General features: G+C 43.3%; 1 protein-coding gene across 24 annotated transcripts in view; it reads left to right on the top strand.

Moving 5' to 3' along the window:
• Positions 1-24,199, top strand: part of prdm16 (PR domain containing 16) — a 175,146-nt gene that overhangs the window by 71,189 nt on the left and 79,758 nt on the right. For 14 of the 24 annotated variants that reach the window (XM_085781547.1, XM_085781549.1, XM_085781560.1 and 11 more), the window contains exon 3: positions 22,107-22,157. In XM_085781547.1, coding sequence (XP_085637673.1) covers positions 22,107-22,157 — 51 coding nt within the window. The remainder of the gene's footprint in view (positions 1-22,106; positions 22,158-24,199) is intronic. The other 10 variants (XM_085781561.1, XM_085781556.1, XM_085781546.1 and 7 more) reach the window with 1 other exon arrangement.

The following is a 24,199-nucleotide window of genomic DNA, read 5'->3' as shown; positions in this document are numbered from 1 at the left end:
GCTGGGAGTCCTCGTCTCAAAAGACCTGACAACCCCAGACGGCTTGATTAAAAAAGAAAAGAAGAGAAGAGAAGAGGAAAGGAGGGAGGGAGGGCACAGGAGGAGGAGAAGAGGGGGAATTCTTCACATGATGGCCCTGAGAGAGGGATTTTGGATATTGGGTGTCTTTTTTTTCCCTTCATCCAAAGCCCCCATGTCTTGTTTGAGAATGAGCAAATTGTTCCTCCTGTTCTCTCGGCAGTCCCTGTGTTGCCCGGCCTAAAGATGTGGGTGGGCACCCGCACACACTGATGACTTGTTGTAGGAAACCTAGAGGTGTACTGCACTTGAACAGAAATCATGGTGGAAATGATGGATTTTGATTGAGTCCACTTTTCATCTGCTTTTTTTCCCCTGCCATATATATCAGAGAACCAGGATATTCAGTCATTGATTCCAATTTTTGACAACGATGTGATTATATCATGGTGTATTATTTATTCATCTGTCATTAATGTATTATCAAAAGCCCTCTGTTGTTCTGTGTATGTCAGCATTGCATTACAGTCAAGGAAGACATTGGCAGAGAGAGTCAGCGAACCATTGCCGGCTTAAAGTTCTAGTGTTCAAGTGGCAAGGCGCCCTATTTCCCCTCACTCTATCCCAGATAAATTGGGCCTCTCAGGTTTGTCTGTGAGAAAGAGAGGACAAAAATCAAAACAAACGCTCCCACTGAAGTGAAGATGGGAGTAGGGGTTGGCTTTCCTCTCTGGCTAGCGGATCAGCAACTCAACCTAGCGGGACAGCGGGCCACTTAATACCTCCCATCTTGTCCAGGTAACAGTGTGGCCCGACAGGGGGGTCAGGGAAGGTAGCAGGGTATCGTCTTACAGATCACCACTCACCCTCTGGCTTCCTCCGCATGGCTCACTTACCCTCTTCTATATCTCCAAGGCTGGGACGCGCTCGCCCTCTCTTCCCACACCCCTTAGTGAGGTTACAAACAAACACTGAGCGTTTTCATGGATGTTTACGTCCAGTTACTCCATGAAATGAACCAAAAAAACCATTTCAGTGTGAACAAGCAACATCCTTAAGATTTCCATGTTTTCTGAAAGCAAGAGGGATAAGACTAGATGCTTTTAAGATGTTGAAAAGTAAAATCTATCTGAAAGCACAAATCCAAGTCACTCTCCAAAAAGCTGTTTGCTAACTTCTGCAGTCAACATTAGCAGTGCAAAGGACAAGAAACTTTATATCTAAGAGGTGACTAACATAGTCAATTAACCTAATATGAGCCCAGATTTCTCATTAATCATCCTGCTTACCAGCCATATGGCCCCAGACTCCAAGGAGGCTTTGAACCTATTTGCTGTGCACTTGACCTTGCTGTTAAACCCAGGGGAACAGCAGGAGTGGAGTTCTGTTCTCCAGGATGTTGTGTGCCCTCTTCCTGGTCTGCTGGATAAATAGATGAACTCCCGGACAGATGAACAGAGCCCCAGTAATCATTACAAATTACACAGTGGACGTATAGTGAAGGATAAGGAGCTATAGTTAAATGTGAGTGTTATCACTGCTTGCATAGCCATTAGTTTTGAGTAGTGCTGAAATGAATAGCCAGTGAATCAGTTGATCATTAGAAAATCATTTAAATAATCTATTAATCAAAAAAATTCACATTCAGTGAATCCATCTTGCTGTTTTCCTTTGCTGCGATTGACTGTAAAGCAAAGTTGTAGAAGTTCTGTTCGAAATTCAAAAGTATTTCCAGTTTCACAGCATGGACAGTAGAGTGCACAGTGTGTTAATGTGACAGGAAGTAACACAATCTATGTAAAGTATGTGATCTCTGATAATAACCCCTCAAATCCTGGAACCCTGCTATTTCTGAAGTGACAAAAGTGACAGAACTGATATGAGTCATATCCCTCTGACCCTCGCACTAAAATCAGTGTCCAATCAGTGTTTCTTTGTCTGAGCTCTCCTTCCCTGCAGCACGGCTATCATTAAGTGACTCATTTAGCCCATCACAGGTATGCCCACATCGTAACCTGCTGGTGGCTTTTAATGGAGAATGGAGTTCTTTCTAGTGTAATGCCTGCTGAAGTAGCTGGGATAATGTGACCCCTATAGTTTGGCTCTACATTAGTGCCAGAGGACCCAGCAGTGAGCTTTTAACCTGGGGACAACAGGGCCATGATTATGTTCACCACAGGGTAGGCTTGGCCAAAGGACGCTCAGCCATACACACATATGGTGACATAATGTGGACACCATACCAATTATTGGCCTATGTTTTCCACATATTTTTGCTAGAATACCTTCAGTCTTGCACTTTATTTAATCTGATTTTGCTGCCAGGTTGTTCTCCAGTGAGGCAGTATTTATCTTTTCCTCAAAAAAAGAGAGCAAGAAAGTAAAAAATAAAAATTAACTGTCTCTTGGAATTAAAAAAGTTATATTTCTAACTTTCTACACTGAAACCATGGATTGATTTTACACACACGCTTGCACACACAGTGTTGGGTCCACACAAAATAGGCACACTTACGCTGCTTGTCCTATTTCCCTCCTTGCCACTATATCAACTCTACAGTTACCATGTTTACTGTCTCTATTCACTTACTGACTCTTTCTCTCACTGTCTCTTTTGCACACACGCACACGCACACACACAGGATCCAGTCGTATTTCAAGATAATTCTCTCTCTCTCAGTCCTCTTGTCTCAGTATCCTGAGCCACTAGACACTGAATGGAACACGGGGAAAGCCGATCTACCAGACACATATTCACACACACATGCTCGCACACACGCGCGCGCACACACACACACACACACACACACACACACACACACACACACACCCACATGCTCTCTTTCTCTCTCACACACACACACACACACACACACACATGCATATACACACACTGCGTGTGGTCCCACCATTTCAATCCTCACTGTGTTTTCTAATGCTTCATCAAGTCCCAAGGTCAGGGTCTTGGACTTAATCTTTTAAATTCTTCACTGTTTCAGTCTCTTTGTCTCATCAGAAGTCACTTGCCCACCTCTGTCATTTTGTCTTCTACTCTTTCTTTTGTTTGCACGATTTCACCTCCGTGTGACCACAAAGGTTTTAGTTGTTTTATTTCCCATCTTTCTCTCTATGTCCCTCCTCTTTCTATTTTCTTCCTTCTTCTCTTATTTCCCCTTTGCATAATTTAAATCAGAATCCCCATGTGAGCACCTTGCTCTTGACCTGCTTAGAAAGCTCCTGATTGCTTTAATAGCAGTCCTTGGATCTGGAAGGTGGGCGTCTTTAAGGAACTCTGGTGAGCATGGTGTGTGTATATGTGTGTGCAGTGGGTACGAGCAAAGGGTGGTTGATTAGAACTGACCTCCAAAGTGTCAGGAGAAAAAGAAGTACAAATATGCAAAGTGGCTGTGTGCGCTCGCATAATTGGGGCAGAGAGGAGTAGTGAGGTCAAGTAGAACAAATGGTCAGCAGCGTGAACTCAGAGTCTATAAAAAAACACACAGACACTCACCACATATATGTTTATGTTTAAGTGATACTGGTCACTTTGAGGGTAGAGAGGTGAAGCTGTGATGGAAAAAGCTGCCAGTTCCACTTTACAGTCAGGGATAGCCAGCAGTAAAGGCCTGTGGGTTTGTAGTGGGAAGCTCCTAGATGGAAATGAATGTAAGTGTGTGAAGCATAGCATCACTGATCCCTGAGAAAGGGCCTCTCTCTGCCGGCCTACCCCTGACAAGTAAGATTTAAAATATCAACTGGCATACACAAAAGTATAAAAGCAAGCCAGCGTGTTTTGCAGAAGAGCCACAAATGTGCACAAGGCTAAGTCCTTCAACAGTGGGATTGCCCTTAGCATTAGCCAAAGTCAGGAGCCCCAAAGTAAGGGCAGCTAAGGTTGGGGTGAGGCCTGGCAAACCCAAAGATTGAGTCTGAATTAGGCCCACCATTCAAAGCTAGTGAAAGGAGTTCCTGAGCCTCCTATTCTCTACCAGCAAATTGGGAGGAAATCTGGCTATTGTGCAGAGTTTTGAAGAGGCTGGTGGTGGGGAGGGGGCTGCACACTGTGCTTACCTATAGATGAGAGTGGAGACAAAGGGTCCTGGGACATCCAGGAGAGGCTTTGAAATCCCCCTTGGCTGGAGACGGAGGCAGCCTGGAGTAGCTCCTAAGGTCAACAGCATAAACACAGAATGGATGGAGTTTTAAGTTGAGAGTTTTCAAGACTATTTAGAACTACATTAAAAAAAAAACTATCAGTGCATTGATGTCTGTCTGATATAGTGGTTTCATTTGTTTTGATTCATTTGACTTATAAAGTAAATATGCGATTTTAGGGGATGTCGATGCTTTCATACAACTGGACCTCAGACATGGTACTTTTTAACATGTATTTAAACTTGCCACTATGGTCTTCTTCTTGCTCAACACTCAAACTGTGATCTGTTGATGTGACGTACTCTTCCTCAGAAGCACAGCAACTAACATGGTCACTCAGGATCGCTTACAATTTTATTTTCTACTTGCAAATCCTACATTTACATGGCATCTGTGTCCGTACGGCGATCTATTCAATCAAACAGAAGCTCAGCGGCGAGGTGCAGCTTTGACTTGTGCTGCTCTTTTACCACGGCACAGCTGAACTTCTTTAGTACGTGTGACAAACTGACACCAAAGAAAACTCCTAATGATGATGATGATCGTGGCAGTCTTTTAGGAGCACTTTGATGGATGAGGATTGATGTGACCTGTGTTGAGTTGTGTGCGCCTACATGCGTTTTTGTGTATTAGAGAAGACAGACCATCCCTCAGGCTAAACAGTCCCCACTAGCTCACACAAACACACGTTTTTGATGGGCAGCGTTACACTGCAGCTACCCTCTTCCTGATCAGCAGTGCAGCCCGGGGCTCTTCCGGAGTCTCTCACCCCTTCCAGAGTCCAGCTCTCCCCCGCCTGGCCTACTATACCAATACCGCCCCTCTCTTCTTATTTTCTCTCCTCTTTCTCTGTCTCTCTCTCATTAATCAATGTCAAGCCGTTCAACAACAAGGCCGACATTCTTCCCCTGCCTACCTCCTCTGTTTCTCATATATGTCATTGTGCCCTGACCCTCCCCCTCCACCAACTCAGCGGCCACCATCGTATTTTCACATGGACGCGGAGCCCAAACCCAGGCGGACACTGACAACATTAAAGGTTGTTCAGTGGCGATGTAAGGGAGACACACAAAAAAAAAAAAGTGAGGAGGAGACATTTCTCTCTTTTCTGTCCTTTCTTCCTCCCTTTTCCTGCCTTCCTCCGGCCGGGGGAAGAAAGGGATGCCACAGTCGTTTACATAATTCATGGCAGACACAGGAGAAAACGGCCCATTGAGGAGTAAAAAAAAGTTTGGATGGAGTAGTCATGGGGGGTGGAGGAACATCTATGCCAGTCTTTGTGCCCCCAAACCCATCTTCTCCATGTCTCTCCATTCATTACCACTCCCCACACACACAGCCATTGTTCCATATACGCCATTAACCTCTGGTATAAGTCGGCCGCCTCTCCTCCTATCAAGACATGTCTCCATGGGAAAGAAATAATTTCATCATGTCTTGGCAAAACTGGGGAATACATCATTTGATAGCTGTTTTTCCTTTTTTCTTTTTTTTCCTTTTTTGCTGATGTTGAAATTTTGATGGACACCGTAGACGAAAAAGTCATTAACCTGCATGTACTGTAACTATCAAAGGAGGAGAGAGGGGAGGGGCAGGGCTTTGCTTAGATGAAATTAAACTTGATTAGGTGAGGTGAGGTGATGCTGACGTTGTCCATGCAGACACATCTCAGACATGTTCGCATAAATTTCACACATGTAAAACACTCATGTACACACGATTCTTCAAATAAGCATCTCCAGCATTTCTAAATGTCCCCCGGGTCACTAACCATTAGTCATCGGTGTCCTTTTCATTGTTGTGTGCTGCTGCAGTTCTGTTTTTTTTTTTCCATACTGTATTTCCACTATTAACCTGTAAAACAAATCACAGACCATCCTATCACTAATACCCTGTTTAAACACTTAACTGTCCACGTTTACATTGAATAATGAGGCCACTTCTCGCATGAGCTCCTCTGCATGTCGTTTGTTTACAAAGACGCAGATTGTCTCCAAATCAGCAGTCATTTGGGGGGAAGCATGTGCTTAGAAATCTTGTTCTCTCTCTGCGCCCTCCTTCCCTGAGCATCTGTATGTATTTGTTGTACTAATGAATGGAACAAAAGTTTCCGGGGGCCCAGTGGAAAGGAGGGGAACAGTGTGTGAGGGAGAACAACTGTGGCGAGCTGAAGTGGACTGTTCAGAGTGGTCAGTCGGCATGTGGTTGACAGTGAGAGAACAGAGGACGGCGAGAGTGATGGAGGCTTGACGCCGCAACCTTGCCTCCTTTCTCTTGCCTTTTCCTCCGACCCCTCCTCGAGCCCTTCTCTCTAGATGATAGATGACCCTCCCTCTCATTCATGTCAAAAGCTCTTGCCCCTCAGACCTCCAAAGTTACAAGGCTATTGTCTGCACATGTGCATCTGCACGCACGCACACTCCACACACACACACAATCGCAGCCGTCTAGTCAATCTCCTCGTCCACCCGGAGACAATCAGTCTTTTTCATCTGCGCTGGTGTTTACCAAGACTTCAACCTCTCACCCTTACAAGCAGACCTGCAGACCTTGTCATCGACACACAGATAGACAAACACATACACTCGCCGTCGTTCCCACTGAGACCTCTACCTCCAGGCAGCAGGTATGGATTTGTAAAGAGCTGGAGATGAATGAATGGATAGACAGATCAGGAGAAGGGCAGGGAGAGAGGTAGAGAACGAGGAGTGCAGAACGGACACTGGGCAGTAAATTACTTTGCCAATCAATCTTCCCCCTGGGTACCCTTGATGAAAGCTGTCCAAACTTTCCCCCACTACTTTAAGTAACCCTCCTACAGTTTGTCAGCGGAGGGCTGGGAAATAGGGTGGACAAACAAGTCGCAAGATTAAATGTTGCTGGGAGGAGAGAGGCAAGGAGAGGAAAAGACCTTAGGAAGCAGAGAGAGAAACAGGGAGGTCAAGTGTGAGAGAAAATGTGTGTGTGTGTGTGTGAGGGGAGTCGGAGGGAAGCAGAGTTTGGATTAAAGAGCAGGGGGATGTGCTGTGGGGATGGAAATGGGCACTCATGCTATAAAAAATGGCGAACTGTTAAGGAAGGTTTATGCAGAGGAATGTATCCTATTTCTACTCACTTTAAGTTCAGTGGCTTCTGACACACACACACACACGCACACACACAACTCAGCTCAGCTCAGCTCATGGGTCTACATGGGTGGCACAACAGGATGACATGCAGTGACTTCAAACATGTGACACCTCCCAATTACAGCACAGAACAGGGATAAGGCTATAGGGATCTGTGGCTGACTGAGACACACACACACACACGCACACACCTCACTTTTTTCACAAATTTCTTTGACTTTTTTAGCGACAGGGGACGTGTGGAGATCTCACTGGCCACACACATATGCACAACATCCACTCACACAAATACCCACCGTACAAATACACACACACACACACACACACACACACACACACACACACTCATAGAATGTTTTCTCTTTTACACTTGTTTTCTGGCAACTTTGAGAGTGTCTCTGCCCAGAACTGTGAAGGGAGAGTGAGGGCTGTTGGGAATGTTAATTTGGTAATTTGTTGTTTTATATAAGCAGGGGAGGGATGGTGGTGATGGTGGTGGAGCAGCGAGGGCAGCAAACACAGTCTGTGTGTTTGGGTCTGGTGATCGTGGTGGTGGTGGTGGGGGGTTGGGGGTTGGGGGGTGACAAGGTCCAGCTCAGTGATGCAGATGACTCCCAACCAAGTTATTTTTCTGCGAAAGAATTGGGCAAAAATACCATGACGGTCGGAGAGCAAGAAGCGCCTCATGCCCATAGAAGGTATTAAGATGTCTCTGATACATAGCTGCCCTCCTCCTCCTCATGTTCCCCATGTCTCCTACTCTCAGTCACTCTCTCACTCCTAAATCTGGGATGGTGGCCAAGTGCCACCAAGGACACTAAGGCTAATAAATCATCCTCATTTCAACATCTGCCCAGTCCCAAAGGGCTGCCCACTGCCACCACCCCACCCCTTGTGAAGATGGGTCCTTGGCTTTATTCCTCTTTCAGCATCCCTCCATACTCCCCCACTGACACCCCCTCCCTGACCGACAAAACGTCTATTGTTCCATGCCCAAGTGAAGAAGAGACCCTCTTTTCCCTTCTTTGACAAAAGCCGTCTGAAGCCAAGATGGGGACTGCCAGCCGAGATGCCTGGGACCCGGCAGGGGTGCCCCCTCCCCCCCCTTCTAATTTTCTCCCGCCTTCTGGTTCATCCATCCCTTGCCCTCGCTTTCTTTTTTACTTTTAATACTCCCCTCCTGTGGGGGTCACTCACTCAGCTCGCCCCCCACCCTTTTCATAGTGGTGAACTCTCAGCCTTGCATAAAGACATCAAGTGACAGCAGCGAGAGAAAACAGCCAGATTTGGCAGAAAGAGATATTCGACATGGCTGTCAGTGGCCATTCTGCATGCCTTTTGTTCCCTTGGGTGTAGTTGAAATAGATAAATAAACAGTCATAGGCTGAAAAGCCGGGATCAGAAGCTTGTCGCATTTATTCATATTGAACGGAGAAGAAAAAGAGGCAAAAACCTGCTGTTGCCAATTAAAAAGAGTGAGACAAAACTCAATTCACAGTGTTTAGATTTGGTTTCATGGTTGAGCCTAAAACTGGGCCATTCAGTGTCTTTCTGTGCTTTGCTCCAAAGATGGCAGTAGGTCTTTAGCGTTGTGGGTGTCTCCGTGTGGAAAAGAAGAGCTGGGAAGTTGTCTCTGGGCTCATCAGTTAAGAAGCACTCTCTCCACGGTTACTCACACGGCTTCATTTACTGTGAATGCACATCACTTTTTCCCAGCACCTCCAACTCACCCCCAACAACGGGGAGTACCGCCCATAACTGTGCACGGGCCAGCCACTGGCCACATTCACAGGACTGTCTGCTTCGAAAAGAACAAAGTCACACCAGTTTGACTCGTCAAGAGACTTTGACAATGATGCTTGCCAAGAAATTTTTGGATTGCAAACATGTGCTATTTTTATTAGTTCTAAAATAACACACAAAAGCTCTAAAATTATACATTTTTAGGGTAAAATGGACCAAAATAATCATAATCATTTATCATGCATCTGTTTACATTAGCTCCTTTGTGTGCATAACATTTTCTTAGCCTGATTACTCCAGGGTTAAGACAGGAGTCATAATCATTAAATACTCGATTGTTCAGTCTCACTTTCCAGTGTTTACTGGTGGGCCTCAAATCTTAACTTTATGCTAATGTTTTCATTTTGCCAAAACTACTGAAGCAGGGAAGAACATTTACCAACAAGGTCCTATGATGAATTAGTCAATTAGTGTAAGTGGCATTCTTGTTTCATATTTTACTCTGAATTATGTAGATGGAGCCACTGTAATTAATGCTTTTTTTCTTTTTTGTGGTGGGGTCATTATGCATGGAAATGTATTTGCCTCTAATTCAAAGCTTTGAGTGTTTTCTCATTAAATGTGGCACGGGCTCCAGGATGCAAATACATCTCCACAAAAGGTTTCTTAATAAACATTGTTTACTGCATTCCAGTTTCCATTTTGACAAAATATGCTTTGTTCTCTACAGTGTTTCTCAACATACTTATGATCAGACTTAATTCATGCCTTATAAAATTTAAAGAAAATATGGGGAAAAATATGTGTAAACTAAATTTCTGCTCCTTGGCCGACCATCAGCTCTTCTCTGCCCCTGCAAAACATTTAGATTTCCAATTAGCCCCTGAGAAGAATGGCTAATTTACCACAGCAAGCAGGCGTCTGATGTCTCAATCTCCCGGGTGTCAGCGCTGTGAAAAGGCGTACTCGCATGTCGGCATGCACGCACACTTACGTATGGAGACACACAAGCCCGTGAAAGAAAGCATGCTGAAGTGAGCATGAGGGGGAGAACAGATCAAGTCCAGCATGTGGAGTGGAAGAAAAAAGTTAAGACGTTTAAAAAAAAAAATTAATGCAAAACAAATAAGGGAAGCGCTCAAAAAAAAAAAAAAAGAAAGTCAGTGAAGAGGGGTCTTATTGAGGCACTAGAGCAGCAGGACAGGCAGCAGTTCAGCAGTGGCCCCAGATTGACTCGTCTGTGAGTGGATAGCCAGCCAGCTCCTCCACACAACACCCACATTGTCCACTGTGCCAACGAGCCAGAGCAGCACTCCGCTCCTCAGGGGGCTGCCTGAGACGAACACATTATAGATACATGTTAGCCTTGGCTCGACCTTCTGTACACTGTGTGTAGCACTCAGCGGAAAGGAGACAGAGGAAGGAGGGAGGAGCTGAGAAATGAAACGCACATGGAAGTTATTGAAAACTACAAAAAGGATAAACCTCCGCGACAGCTTAACAGGCTCGAAAAAGTCTTATAAAGAGAACAGTGCAATCACTCTAATGTCTACTGAATTGAAGATTCTGTGAAACAAGATATACTGTGTCTGAGGGGGTGAGAACGGAGAGATAAAGGGAGAGAGATGCTCTTTTATCGCAAGAATCCATTGGCTTCATAAGCCAGTGGTTTTGGCTCTGGTTATCTGTCAGAATCAGCTTACACGATCTTCCATCTTTTACTTTGTGCCTTACGAGCCCCCTACATAGCCCGATGGGGAACCTCGAAGCTACAGCGCTATCATGCTGTGTAATGGTCACTAGCGAGCGGCCAAGCTACCTCCCTCTGCCCTGATAGGGAGAGAAAGAAGAGACATTCCTGTCAGGCTCCCAAAACCCAAACAACATTAGTGGCTCTGTCCTATTTCTCCCAATGTTCCCTTTCCAAGCCCGCTGTTAAACACACACAGTTCCCCACAAAATGTTGTTGTTTCAGCTTCTATATCTCCACTGTCATTAACCAGAGGCAGGCTGACTGTCACTCTCTTCTCAGGCTACGTGTCTGCAGCCAGTCCCTCATTCACTTAAGGCCCATCAGCGCCCGCAGTCTTTATCTTGCCCAGGGCAGCCCTGTGATAACACTGTTAACAACACTAATGTGCGGCATGAGGGAGCCACTGGAGCTGCCACTGTCAGGGTGAGTAAGTCAGGTCAAGGGCTTTTAACATCTGGTGAGGTTGCAGCGAACCTACTCCATCTCCACTTTATGCGCCACATACTCCCAAGCTGCGTGCTTCTCCATTTTCCTTTGTTCAAACTCCATGTCCATCTTTTTAGTTTCATAACCTCTTCCCCTGTTTCTCTGCTTTCCAATGTTAACAGTGTGGGGAAAAGAAAAAAAAAGATCTTGACGGAGCTGGGCAGGACTGAGCGAGGCCTTCCCTCCCCACGTGCCTCAAGGAAAACACTGGTGTTATTTTAGAAATCACACTGTTAAAGATTAATGTGGGCCTGGAGGAGTGTGTCATCGTTCCTTAACGACAGGGCCGAGACGCTGAATAAAGCCGGCACTGTGTTCTGTCCCACAGCCCAAGGACAGATAAGTTTCCTCTCACCAAGCTCACCCCTCCTCCTTTGTCCAATAACTCTCTCCCTAAGTCATCTATTACAACCGCAGGGGCCAAAATAGAAGAAATTTAATGAGTGAAAGGCTCCAAAATCAGTTTCCTCCCTGCTCTTTTTTGTTGGTCTTAATTTTTTTCTTTTTTGTTATTGAAATAGACTAAGGCGTCGGCGTAGAATAGTGTACGTTATGGCTTTGCAAATATAAAAACAACAAAAAAAAGGGTCAGGAGGGTGTTCACAAACATTTTCCATGCTGATTGCTTTAGTTAGATGACTAATGGAAAGTCCTGGCTCCAAACTGTGACCATGCAACTCCCCCAATAAAGTCATCTGTCATCATCCTGTGGACTGGCCAGACAGACAGCTATAAACCAAGGTTCAGAGACCACGGCAGCGCATCCTATCTATACCTGTCATGGCTTTGTTAGTCTAACAGCCAGGATGATCATGATAGCTTGATATTAACAAATAAAACCCGTATCACAGAGACCAATGAAGATAGTAGGAAGAGTTTTAACAGCTGATGATGCCGATGATAAAGACCTGTAAGGTTTGATGCGTCTCAACTCTGAGGTGTGCAAATGGGACTCAGTATCCCCTGGTGAAGGTTTTTGCTGATAACGGAAGCACTCGATAAGCCGGGGAACATCAATCTTAGTGACAGAGATAGTCTCTGCCTCTCACTAATAGGGTTGTAAAGAGCCTTCACCTTATATGGCCCAGCTAATAAACTCGTTTGTGATGAGCCCGAAGGTCAACTGAATAGGCATTCATATTCACCCGCATATTATAAATATGTTTTTGTCTCTGACAAAGTCTAGACAAAGTTAGTCTGAAAACTGATGGTTGTCATTGATGTGACTGTTCTTCAGGTTATATGTCATAAAAGGGATTGGACGTTGGAGTGACTTGAGAATCTGTCCGATATTAAAATCGTCCTTGGCAGCGTCTCACACCACAAAGTCCACTGTATTTTCCATTCAGTTCCTCGGAATAGTCTGAAGCATCATTATCATTGCTTTTGCAACATCGTTGCCACGCAGCCTTTTGAAGTCAGTGACGATCCCAGAAATGATCAAAGACACTTCAACTCATCTCGAGTTTTGATGACAAAAAAATCAGACAATGGCCTTTGTACGAGGGAGTGGGACTGCTACTTTATCTGCACTCAATTATATCTCCTTCAGTGTCTTCAAGGCCAAATCATAAAGACTGATGACTGAGGCTCTCTAAGATGCAACTGTATCATTGTGAATCTCTTTTTTAAAACCCCAGGCCTGTTTTCATCCCTGACACACACATGATATCTCAAGCAAGTTGAGTAAACAGGACAGTAGTGAATCATGTGATTACAATGTTCTGGGACATTGTAGCCGTCTAATCAATTTTGTTAGCTGCATAAATCATGACAGCTTGACATTTATTGTAGAGGTGATGGGTTGATCTTGTGGACTTGGAGACAGCTCTCCTGGTGATTAATGTTGCTATCTTTCCAGAGTGAGGATAAAAAGACTGTGTACAAAGACAGAGGGAGGGTTGTGAAGAAAAGAAAAATGACACAGCATTAGAGTGTCAAAGAGGTTGTTATGCAGCAGCAAACTTTAGACTGAGTGAATAAATGAAGGAGGGACAGTGGACAGTTCAACCTGTCATTTCTCAGTGCCGCTGCTTTTACTGTAGAGTATTTAATACCGCACTCATAGGTTTTTCCACATGAACCACTGAGTGTTGCTTTTTACAGAAACTGTCAGCAAATAATTTAGCAAGGAGCAGTTACATTAGTATTGTTTGATATTTACTTGTTACATTCATGTACTTCCAACGGGTGGAAGAAGAGAATTTGAAAACAACCAGCCACCATGATTTAGGGGCGATTATTTGAAATTTGGCACTGATGTTTGTTTGTTTTTTTGGTTGTTTTTTTTGTTCTTTCCTTCACATAAACCCAATGAAAAATAGGTTCCTCACCGGCCACCAGAGTGAAAGAAACCGTTTGTAACTAGTATCTCCAGACAGTATCTTTTGGCAGTAGCAGCTGGCTTAACTGCTCTGCTCTTTATATGTTTCCACCGTGTAAATAATCTGATTGGCCACCAAAAGAAATCACGAGGATAAACAGCGCAGTAGTTACAGTCCATTTGTTACACACAAATGTGTTTTGTCTTTTATCTCCACATCATACTCAAAATAATACACATAATAGCAGCTATTAGAACTATTAAGCTGCCATTATTATTGTTGGTATTTATATCGTGTACGTGCTTCATTCAGTAGTAATTGCATTTGAATTAAGCCTTAAAAATATATTGAAGTTTTTTACTTCAGTTGCTAGTGGGATTGTAGAATGCTGAATCAATCATCTAAGTCAGAAACACACTTTTTATCTGTTTCAGTAGAAGGAATGACACCTTTATGTTTAACAGACACTGCATTTAGTGTATCTCAGTCACTTAAGGTACGTGTATGTTGTGGCTAATTAAATATAGGAAAACAAGAGTGTTTCAAGTGTGTTGGTGCAATGAAAGCAGCCAAAAATACACACTACCTATCTAACAAAGAGTGTCTTATGAACTCAAGGATCTGTTTACTCTTTCCTCAGCACATGCCGCACCATTCACCCCTGTCCTACTGATGACCTAACATCTAAGCTTCACGTCTTCCCTGTAAACACAGAGGCTATACCAGCACAAAAAGGCCATTGATAGGGTGAAGACAGGCCAAAGAACTAAGTGGATACTTAGCATGAACAGAGGACAGACGACATTCTGGAGGTGTCTGATAATTTATTTGCATTACTGTTACTCCTGTAATTAGGTAATGGTTAGAGTATGTGTACAGTTTCGTTATTCTGTTTGATGAATGAGATCAAACTCATATCTCTAAAGTACCCTGCTGCTGCACACAAAAACAAAAACACACTCATACCTCTGCGCAGGAAATCCACGGTCAGGCCTTGTTTGTTTATCTGCTGGAGAAATCTCATCAGCAAATCACTCGGCATAGCTTTGGCCCTCTCAAGCATCATCATCATCGTGTGTAGGGCTTGACCTCGGTGTAAACCCTTGGAGCCTTAAAGAAAGCCCCTGCTTGTCCCGGGCACTGACCCATATATACTGTACATGCACTTAGCCTCTAAGTCACTGGAGACTGTTCACTTCAATGTCTTGGCTTGTGCCCAAGCTACTTGTATATGTGTGTGTGTGTGTGTGTGATTCAAAATTCAGAAAAGCCACAGGATGGATTTGCAAAGAGATGCCTGACAGACTAACTAACAAACAAAAAGAAAAAGAAAAAAACACTCGCAACCAAACGCTTAACTTTCTCTGTCTTGTCGTTTCCTTCTTTCTTGTAACATCTGTCCACATCTAGTTCTTCTTGTGTGAGCCAGCTTTCCCTTCCTGTATGTGTATTTGATTTGCTGAAAGTGAATGGGGAGAAAGGAAAGGCTTCCAAAACCCCTCTGTTTATGTTGAAATATGCAAACGTTGTAAATACTTAGCCGGACCCTGGTAAACGATATGCAATTTACTTGCCAGTTATCCCTCGTCACGTGACAATATCTCCCTGGCTGCTGTCCAGAAAAGCCACCGGTCTGATGAGAGATCCCCCTCTCTCTGTTTCCGCATCCTTTTTTTTTACCTTCCTAAAGGAATTCCTAATTTGTATTTGAGAGACTTTCTGGCACTAGACAGTGTGGTCCAGTGTATGTTTCTGAATACTCTAATTCACTTTGCAAGGGGAAATGGAGATATGAAACATATGACATTGCTGAGCTGAAAAGCCAATATGAGATTTATGCCGTTCATAAATGTAAACGTTCATATATGCATAGACTGTGAAGGCATCTTGCTCAACTGAGGTATGTGAAATTAAAAGTATCCGGGCCATGACCTTTGATTCAATCTATATGCCCTCAAGTCAAGACCCTAAATCTTACTGCCATAACCCCCTGCTTGCTCTGAGGCAATATGTGTCATGGTGAGAATAGGAGATCATTAGAAATAAGGCAATATTATTTTCCTTCCTGCTTCCACGTATCGATAAACTGCAACCTTTATCAAAATGAAGAGGGAGTACGTGATATATCATTATCTGAAAGGCATGCCACAGCAGCTGCTGATGCTGTGTAGGCAATCCTCTTAGGCCAAAAGGTAGCGGTATTTATTGGACCTCAATGCCATGGCTGTCACAACATCTGCTAGCAGGAGATCTATCGGCACCCCCTTATTCACTTATGATTATTACTGATCATCTGCCCAAATGACTTATCAATAAAGCAGAGGCCGAGCAGATAATTTATCTGTATGGGTCTGTCGATATCAAGTTCAGAGTCAACGGCCTTAAAAGGATAGGGCCTTGGACGTCAGGTGATTGATTGCCATACAAGGTCCCCATGAAAATATGACCCTTTTAATAAATTTGCCAAATCCGTCTCTCCTCCCTCCACCTCCCTTTGCATTCCTCTCACTCTTTTTCATGAAAGCGAGCTTCTTTCCCAAGGTTTGTTTGCCGGAGTGCAAACCTCACTTTGTAACATCACTGTCTCGCTGAAAAGACTTCAAACGCCTCAACTGTCAAACCTATGAACACAAGTATTTGATCGGCTCATTTGTAATCAAGCGCATAATGTGTGACACCTAGACCACACATGTCTATGCAAGACCTACGAATAATACAGGACGTTGAAATGATGAGACAAGTTTGTCCGAGGTCAAAGTGAACCCTGCCAGGATAATTCACTATAGTATTCTCTTCATAAATCACGTAAAGACTCTAAGGACATACGGGGTCAATGCTCATTCTGTAAATATCAGCCGTTTGTATTTGACAAGAGGCCGTGACTTTTCAGAGTCGCACAATAGTTCTGAGTGTTTGCCTTCCAAATCTAACCTTTGTGCGCTAAGCTCTATCTTACCAACAGTTCTCAGTTCCGTCACAGGCCGCACCCTGTACAGACCCATCTGGATGTAGGGTTGGGTAACAGTGTTAGCTTTAGCGCGGTGTGATAAGTGTCAAGCCAATCTGATCTCTCCTTTTTCTCTCAGACAATGGCATCTCATGCATTTCTTTGGCATCAGTTTCTTTTTCTTTTTTTTCGCTTTTACTAATGAACTGTATAATTTTCTCACATTAAGCTTCACACAGAAGTGTAGATAGCGATAAGGAATCAAACAGCGATTATATTTGTAATTACTTTCTAGAACAGCTTAAACTGAGACAGAGAGAAAATTTTCTATCAGCACTCCCCTTGATGTTTGCTTTGGCCAAAGCACCTCGAGTCTTCCGCTTATTAAAGTCATGATGAATATATTCTATCTGATGGACGCCCAACTTCCTGGTATTTAGCGGTGCAAATTTCTACCCTGCTTTCTCCTTCTCCTGCCTTAGTCTTCCCACCTCCCTACTTAAGCTCTGTGAGCAACCTCATTGTTAAGGCATGTTTTTAACAAGTCATAGTGCTGGTCTTGTTTTGGGTCAGCTGTCAAAGCCTCTATCTCTGGGAAGTCCCGAAATAGCCCTATTTTACACCCTTTTAAAGGACAAGCCAGAGAAAGGACTTGGAAGTACAACCAGGCACCAACTGACTTAATGCTCAAAAGCAGACAAAATCAGACGTGTATCCTTAGTCAAACAGTCTCTAACAGATTCTGGCAGGAAAGTGTAAAAGGTTCATTATCAGGGAGTTCAAATGATAGCAAGAGACCTCAGAGAATAACACTGGAGACTTGATATCCCAATTGCTTTTTCTTCCTTTTTTGGGCAGCCGTGTATTTCATTGATTGTGAAGTATTCCGATCAGATTTGCCAGTATCTGGAGTCAGAGGAGTCAGATCCATTTGTTGAGATCATGTTTGACATGATGGTTAGCTCCTATTTTAAAGGCTCCAGCAATGAGAAACAGAGCCTTCCCTTTCATTTTCTCTCTTTTTTTCTTTTTCGATCTCTGACACAAATACGCTCTCTCTGCAGTTTATTATTCAACATGACCCACAGTGAAAGACCGCTTCCTCTCTCATCTATACGTCAAAAAGATCAATAACCCATCCAGCCATTGCCACCACAATGAAATCCTGTCATTGTGCCAAGAAGCTGCAAAAGTTCCCAATAAATGCATAGCAAAACTTTCAATTTGTGGCTTTCTTGGTGTGGCTCTTGCAGCCAATGGGTTGTCAGTCAGGGCCCTGTTTCAAAAAGCCCTGAGGTTTGTTTGCTGCTGGTTCTTTTTGGAAACTTGTGGCTTTGTGACATCCGCAGCCATCATTGGGCCGTGTTGCTGTATTGCCTCATATTATCCAAAGTTGAGGAGAATTGTTTTTGGCAACAGAATGCTAACATTTTCCTACAGTTGAAACCTCCAAGTGGGGCCCTCTTCTGCTCCTCACGCCTGAGGATGATGATGAGCAAGCTTTGTAAGGTCTACATTTAGTTGCTATGACTACTTACTCAGCCTCATTGGTAAATTATATGACTAGGTTACTGCATGGGTCATTCTATCGAGGTCTGACTAGATCTTCTGCTGTGCATGCAAAACCACTGCATATGCCTCATGGCCCAAGTCAGAAAACCCCCTCGGGACATTACTGCCTTTTCTTTTCATATTAAATGAGTTCTGGAAATAAACTGAGCAGGATTTTGCTCCGTCATGTGTTTTAGGCTGTGACAGGTCTTGTAAAAACAACGAGGCAGTCCACACTGAGTGTCTCTCACCATTTTGTGTTTTCTTTTGTCCACTTGGTCATCATGACATGTCAATACCAATGGTGCTAAAGTGCTGTTGAAAAAGTCCTGACTCTGTCCAATAACAAAAGCTGTGCTATGAAACACTAATAATGGCGGGGCTTTCCCTCCCTGCCTAGTGTGAAAACACACACCACAGACATGGTAAGATATACATATATACACACACACTCTCACACATACACAAACACACACATTTACACGTAACACTAATGAGAGTCTGGACAGCTCTTGGTGGAAGGATTCTGCAGGTGGCTGCACTTTCATCAAGCCACAACTGGATTTGTTTATGTTTGAGGGCATATGGGCCAGAGAGAGAAGTTTGTGTGCCTAGACACACACTTGCACACACTTTCTAATTACCCTCACTCCAGTGTTTTCTCTTTTCCATAAGACATATTGACATGTCAGCGTTCAGCAGGCTAGATACAGAACAAATGGACAATTTTACCCCTCTCAGTGTAGTGGAAAATCTATCCCTCTCAACATAGGCCAGTCTCTATTTGGACGTGTCTCACTGACACAGAGTAAAAGTCACTTTGAGATGACGGTGACACGTGCAATAAATCATAGTACCGCCAAGTCAGTGGCCAATCACATTTTCCTTCCCTAATTAATAGCTTATTTATTTGCTTGGTGGGGTTCCACGGCAAAGCTTGGTTATTCTATGTGTGTCTCTGTCTGTGTGTATTTGTCTGGTATGTGTGTTAGCGTATGTGTATGTGTGTGCATGTGCTCGTATACAGTATGCCAGTGTTGAAAGAGTGTCTCCACCTGCCTTTGTGTTACAGTTATTGTCATCATTACACAAGCCCTGCGTTTCACCGCTGGAAACCCTGTTAACCACCAGTCTCTAAATTTTACTTTTCAAAATATGGGAAAAAAAAAAGAATTAAAAAAATAAAGCTCATTGGATCAGTTTTCAACAGACAAACAATCTGGATTAAAATTGCACAGAATTCAAAGCCAAGAAGCTTTACAATTAGCATTTTCCTGACAGTCAGCGCAGTGGTTCTAGACCCAGAACTGAGGTTTGGACGATAGCAAGCCCACACAGTCCTGACCCCCCACCTGAAGTTGAAAGACATTAAGGAATCAGTAAAACCGCTCATGTCTGCTTGCATGTTTTCTACAGTTTTAGGTTACTCTTGCACAATTTGATACACACACATATTTACACTTGGCATGTAGCTGAACAGAGCAGGGGGAAGTCCAGGACTTGTCTTATAGTTGTTGAACGCCTGGTAGCATTTTAGACGACGCAGCCAAGCTGTTGGTTTTGTAAACTGTTGCAGCTGGTCTTATGCATTACAAGAAAGGGGAAGTGCATTCTCTCTCTCTCTCTCTCTCTCTCTCTCTCTCTCTCTCTCTCTCTCTCTCTCTCTCTCTCTCTCTATTTCACTATCTGCTCTATCACCACGTTTAAAGTTCACAAGCACACTTTTACTTACAGAGCAGACACATTCATTTATTTTATCTTTCCTCCTAACCAAACAAAGTTAAAGAGTTATATTTAGATTATATATAAGTGTATATAAATAAGCATAGACAGGCAAAGAGAAATAAATGAGAATTTTTTTTTTGTTTTTGTTTCGGTAAAACAGATATTTTGTAATCTGTTCATTCAAACCAGCACATCATGAAGCTATTTTTGCACTAGTTCTTTCATCCTGAGAAATTAAATAAAGGCACGTACTCAAAATAAATTAAACTTGACACCGCAACTTAAGTAATTTAAAGAATCCTGTTTCTGCTTTTAATCACTTGTATTAATTGTATGTGTCTTCACTGTCACTGTGCACCTGTTGTAAACATAAAATGCACAAGACATGAATTCAGATTCACAGCAACATGGATGTGCTGATTGTGTTTATGTTGGTGAGATTTTGAGAAAACATTTATAAGCAGTGAATTTCACCGCTCACACAGTTGCGTCTTTATTCGAAACCAGGGGAGAGACATTTACAAGTCCAAACAATGTGACACACTTAATTGGCCTTAAGGGAGGCTGCATCTCTTGTGGGAGATGACATGTTTACTCTTGCGTTGTTTGAAACTGATTTCAGGAAGAGGAGGCTTCTGTAAAGGTTTAGATGATGTGTAAGTAGGCTGAGAACAGTTTTGTAAGTATCTGTGGTGTAATTGCTCCCATTTGGTGAGGCTGGGAAACAGATCCCTTGACAGCTTAATGTAGGAAGCCATGGTATACAGTGCATCAGTGCACATATGGCCCATCTGGTTCACTAGTTCAGTGAGAGGAGAGAAAGAAGAATTGAGGGTGAATGTCTGTGTCCAGGTAACAGTTTTGTGGTTTACTACATGAATGAATAGTCCTATGAACAAACAGACACATTTTTGAATTGCTGAAAGCTCAAGAGTTCAGTCAAAAAAACTGGAGATTCAGTTGATTTAATAATTATTCTGCTGGTAGGTTCAGGTGACAACAAGTCATCAGGGGAAGTTTTGTGGTTCTGAGCTCTGAGGACAACGTTTTTGATAATAGGCATGTGTTGTAGTGTTATAACACTCTGGCCCACTTCAGGTCTGAATTAAATGATAGTTTGGCTAAAGGGACAAGAGTCTGCACATTGAGTGTGCTAAGCCAAATGTGAGTGCACACATGCACAAGTTCATACACACAATTCATTATCACTTCCTGTGAATTAAAGCCTTGTACAGAAAGGTGCATAAAAGAAGTTGTTGTATGCCAGAATTTAAAGAATAGCCCCACAGTTTCCATGTCAGATTCCACAGCAGATAAATGTCTCTTTCCCAATCACGGTGGGCCACATTGGTTTAGGAAATACAAACTTTAATGCGCCAGCTCTAATATAAAGGCCAGTCTTGTCACAACACCCAAACAACACACCTACTGTTAAAGGGCAGATGGGGAGGATAGGGAGCAGGAAAAGGGAGGCTCAGATATGCCGTGTGTCTGTGCTTGAGGAAGTTTTATAGGCCTAATTTCTCTTAAACTCAGTAAAGTGCTACGCCAATCCCCCCCACCCCCCACACACCCTACCTAAAACTGCTCGGAAAACAGTCTGCATCTCATCTTTGATCCTCGGTTGCCATCAATGGGCTTCAGAGAGTGAGAGAAAAAGACAGACGGACGGAGAGAGACTCTGGGTTGCCATTATATGTGAAATGCCCCCTCATCGCAGCAGAGCAGAGCAGCCCCATCTCTTCATCATTCCCCCACTTCCTTCATTTCCTCTGGCAGACACTGGGAGCATTCTACCACCCATCTGCCCCCAGTAAATATTGCTTGAAGGCTTAATTATACAGACACTCACAGACACACACAGAAACGGTCTCAGCGAAAATTTCCTGCAATGCTGAAGCGGAGAATTAACGTCAAGTCTGTGGGGCATTCATTCATCAGAGTGGGTGTGTGTGTGTGTAGTGTTATGTTTTCATCTGTGTGTATTTTTGTGACCTCTCAGTCCATTATTATATCCCTCTGGTTACATTTCTACCCCAGAGGGTCTGTGTGATGAACTGTGAACACCCTGTGCTCATGTCATCAAGCAGCGACGGTCACAGGCCGTGGCCGCGGCCCTGCGGAGCACACAATCAATATTCTCTTTTAATGATTTAGCTAACAAATTTTCTTCTCAATCAATTAAAACAGCTTGGTTCTTCCCTTGTTTACTTTTGAACGACTGTGGGTTTTGGTCTCATTTAGAACTTTACACATTTTGTTTCTGTTTTTCTGAGCAGATGATGAATGACCATGAAGAGGCCTCCCCTGACAGCTGCGTCAAAAAGGTAGGACAATTATAGCTGCTTACTATTCTACCAATCCTGTCTCTGTACCTGCGTCCTGTGTAATGGCAACTATTGTGCAGGGTTTAGCTACTTACCAAAGCTTTCCAAGTCCTGGGAAGAGGAAAGTAATACACTGGACATTTGTCCCAAGCAGAAAAAGTAGGACTCTTCTGGCACAAACACAAACCTCAACAGATTTGTTTGAGAATACATCCACATGCAGCTGTTCGACCATTTTGGTAAAAAGAAAACGTCAATGACAGATGACAGTGACACCAATATGAGCCTAAATATGCTAAAACATCTGTCTTTTTGTGATAGCTTTATTTATATAATACAGTATAATACTTTTTGTTTGACATATACTGACCTTTCTAATATGATCATGGTCATGGATTTAAAGAGATCAAATAAACTTTCATTTTTTTGTGTGTTTCATTAACTCACAAGCCTTGCTTTTCCAAGAAGACTAACAGACATTGATATGCAAGCGAGGAAACCCATTCTTCACTTACAAAAATGCTGACACTCAACTCACACTGTGACCGATACGTGCCGTTGACTAGTCACTGACCACTTTATGAGGTGATAAATTTACTGAGGAGGCTGGGCAGTTTGTTTTTATGGCCAGTGTCGCCGGGTCAAGGCAGGACAGCATGAGAGTTCATGTCCATCTAATTGTCCGTGAAAGAACAATGGCTGCTGCAGAGGGGACACTCTCTCTCTCTGAGCTTCAGTGAAGCAGGGCAGCCGATGCTCCAGCTCAAGTCAGTGACGTGGCAGCTGTAACCCAAATCAATGGCTGAAAATGGAACTGTTGTAAATTGTTGTTTTGTTTTTGTTTTTGGTTCGTTTTGGTGTGTGTGTGTGTGTGTGTGTGTGTGTGTGTGTGTGTGTGTGTCAGTTTTAAGATTTGTAGTAGCAGCCCATACTCTATTTGCATATCGCTCTACTACTTAAAATACAAAACCTACCTCTGTATTTGTATTTTGTCTTGATATATAAGATGATATACAGTACTTAAGGATTTTGATTTAAAGCACTGCATTGCTAAAAGCCTTTGTAATGTCCTCTGAGTGGCGTGATGTGGATGTTGCCAACTCATTTTCATGTGCTCTGGATTTAGTCATCAAAAAAATTAGAACCGAGATTTGGACGTTTTCTCCAAAGTTTCTATGTGGCTTTTGTCTTATCTTACATGACAGGATGGTCAAAACATGAGGGGCAGAACGAATGGCGGAGCACTTTTCCATTCAAAATTCATCTCCCCTTAATAAAAGCAGTGTGTGAGGGGAGAGCGTGTGTTTACATCGGCTTGTGAAAAACCTTAACAAGACGTATTTCACTTAAAATCTCTTCTGGCATAATTGACAATTATGACCAATTTTGCCCTTAGGAAAACAAAATCACGCAAATTTCCTCATTTGCATTTCAGGTCAAGGGTCTTGTTGCTGTACCGTCTGTAAACGGGCAGGCATGCAAATCACTGACTGCTTGGTTTGATTTGAAATCCTACATTAGTCAATGAGCTTATTTTAAGAGTTGACCGCAGGTGGTTTGGGCTGTTCCCTGTTCCCCACATGTTCGTACAATGTGGAAAAACCTAGATGGTTTTATAAACTACCTAACCACCTTCCACATGAGCGTCCCGTGCCCTGCACTCTATACACGCACAGACTTTGATATGCTCACATGTACATGGACGCATGCACACATACAGTGCTGCAGATTCACAGTTGTAATCATCACACTCAGAACACAGACATAAAGTACACTTACCTACAGTACGTCAAGTCAAAACACACACACACACGCAGGCACACACACACACACACGCTGGCCACATCTCATTATGCAGAGTGTGAGTTGCGGTGGGCCCTCATCGGGTGGTGGCAGACCACATGCCTGTTATGAATATGAATGAAATTATGCATGAGCTGTTCCTTAAGACATGACTCATTCATCCACGTCGTACAGTTACACACAAACACTAGGCACACACACACACGCACACAGAAAATGCACATATGCACACAAACATT

Source organism: Trachurus japonicus, chromosome 7 (genome assembly GCF_045865225.1).
Source record: "Trachurus japonicus isolate A0001 chromosome 7, Traja_1.0".
Lineage (NCBI taxonomy): Eukaryota > Metazoa > Chordata > Actinopteri > Carangiformes > Carangidae > Trachurus > Trachurus japonicus.
Note: the sequence above shows the minus strand (reverse complement) of the source record. Positions and strands in the feature narration are given on the sequence as shown.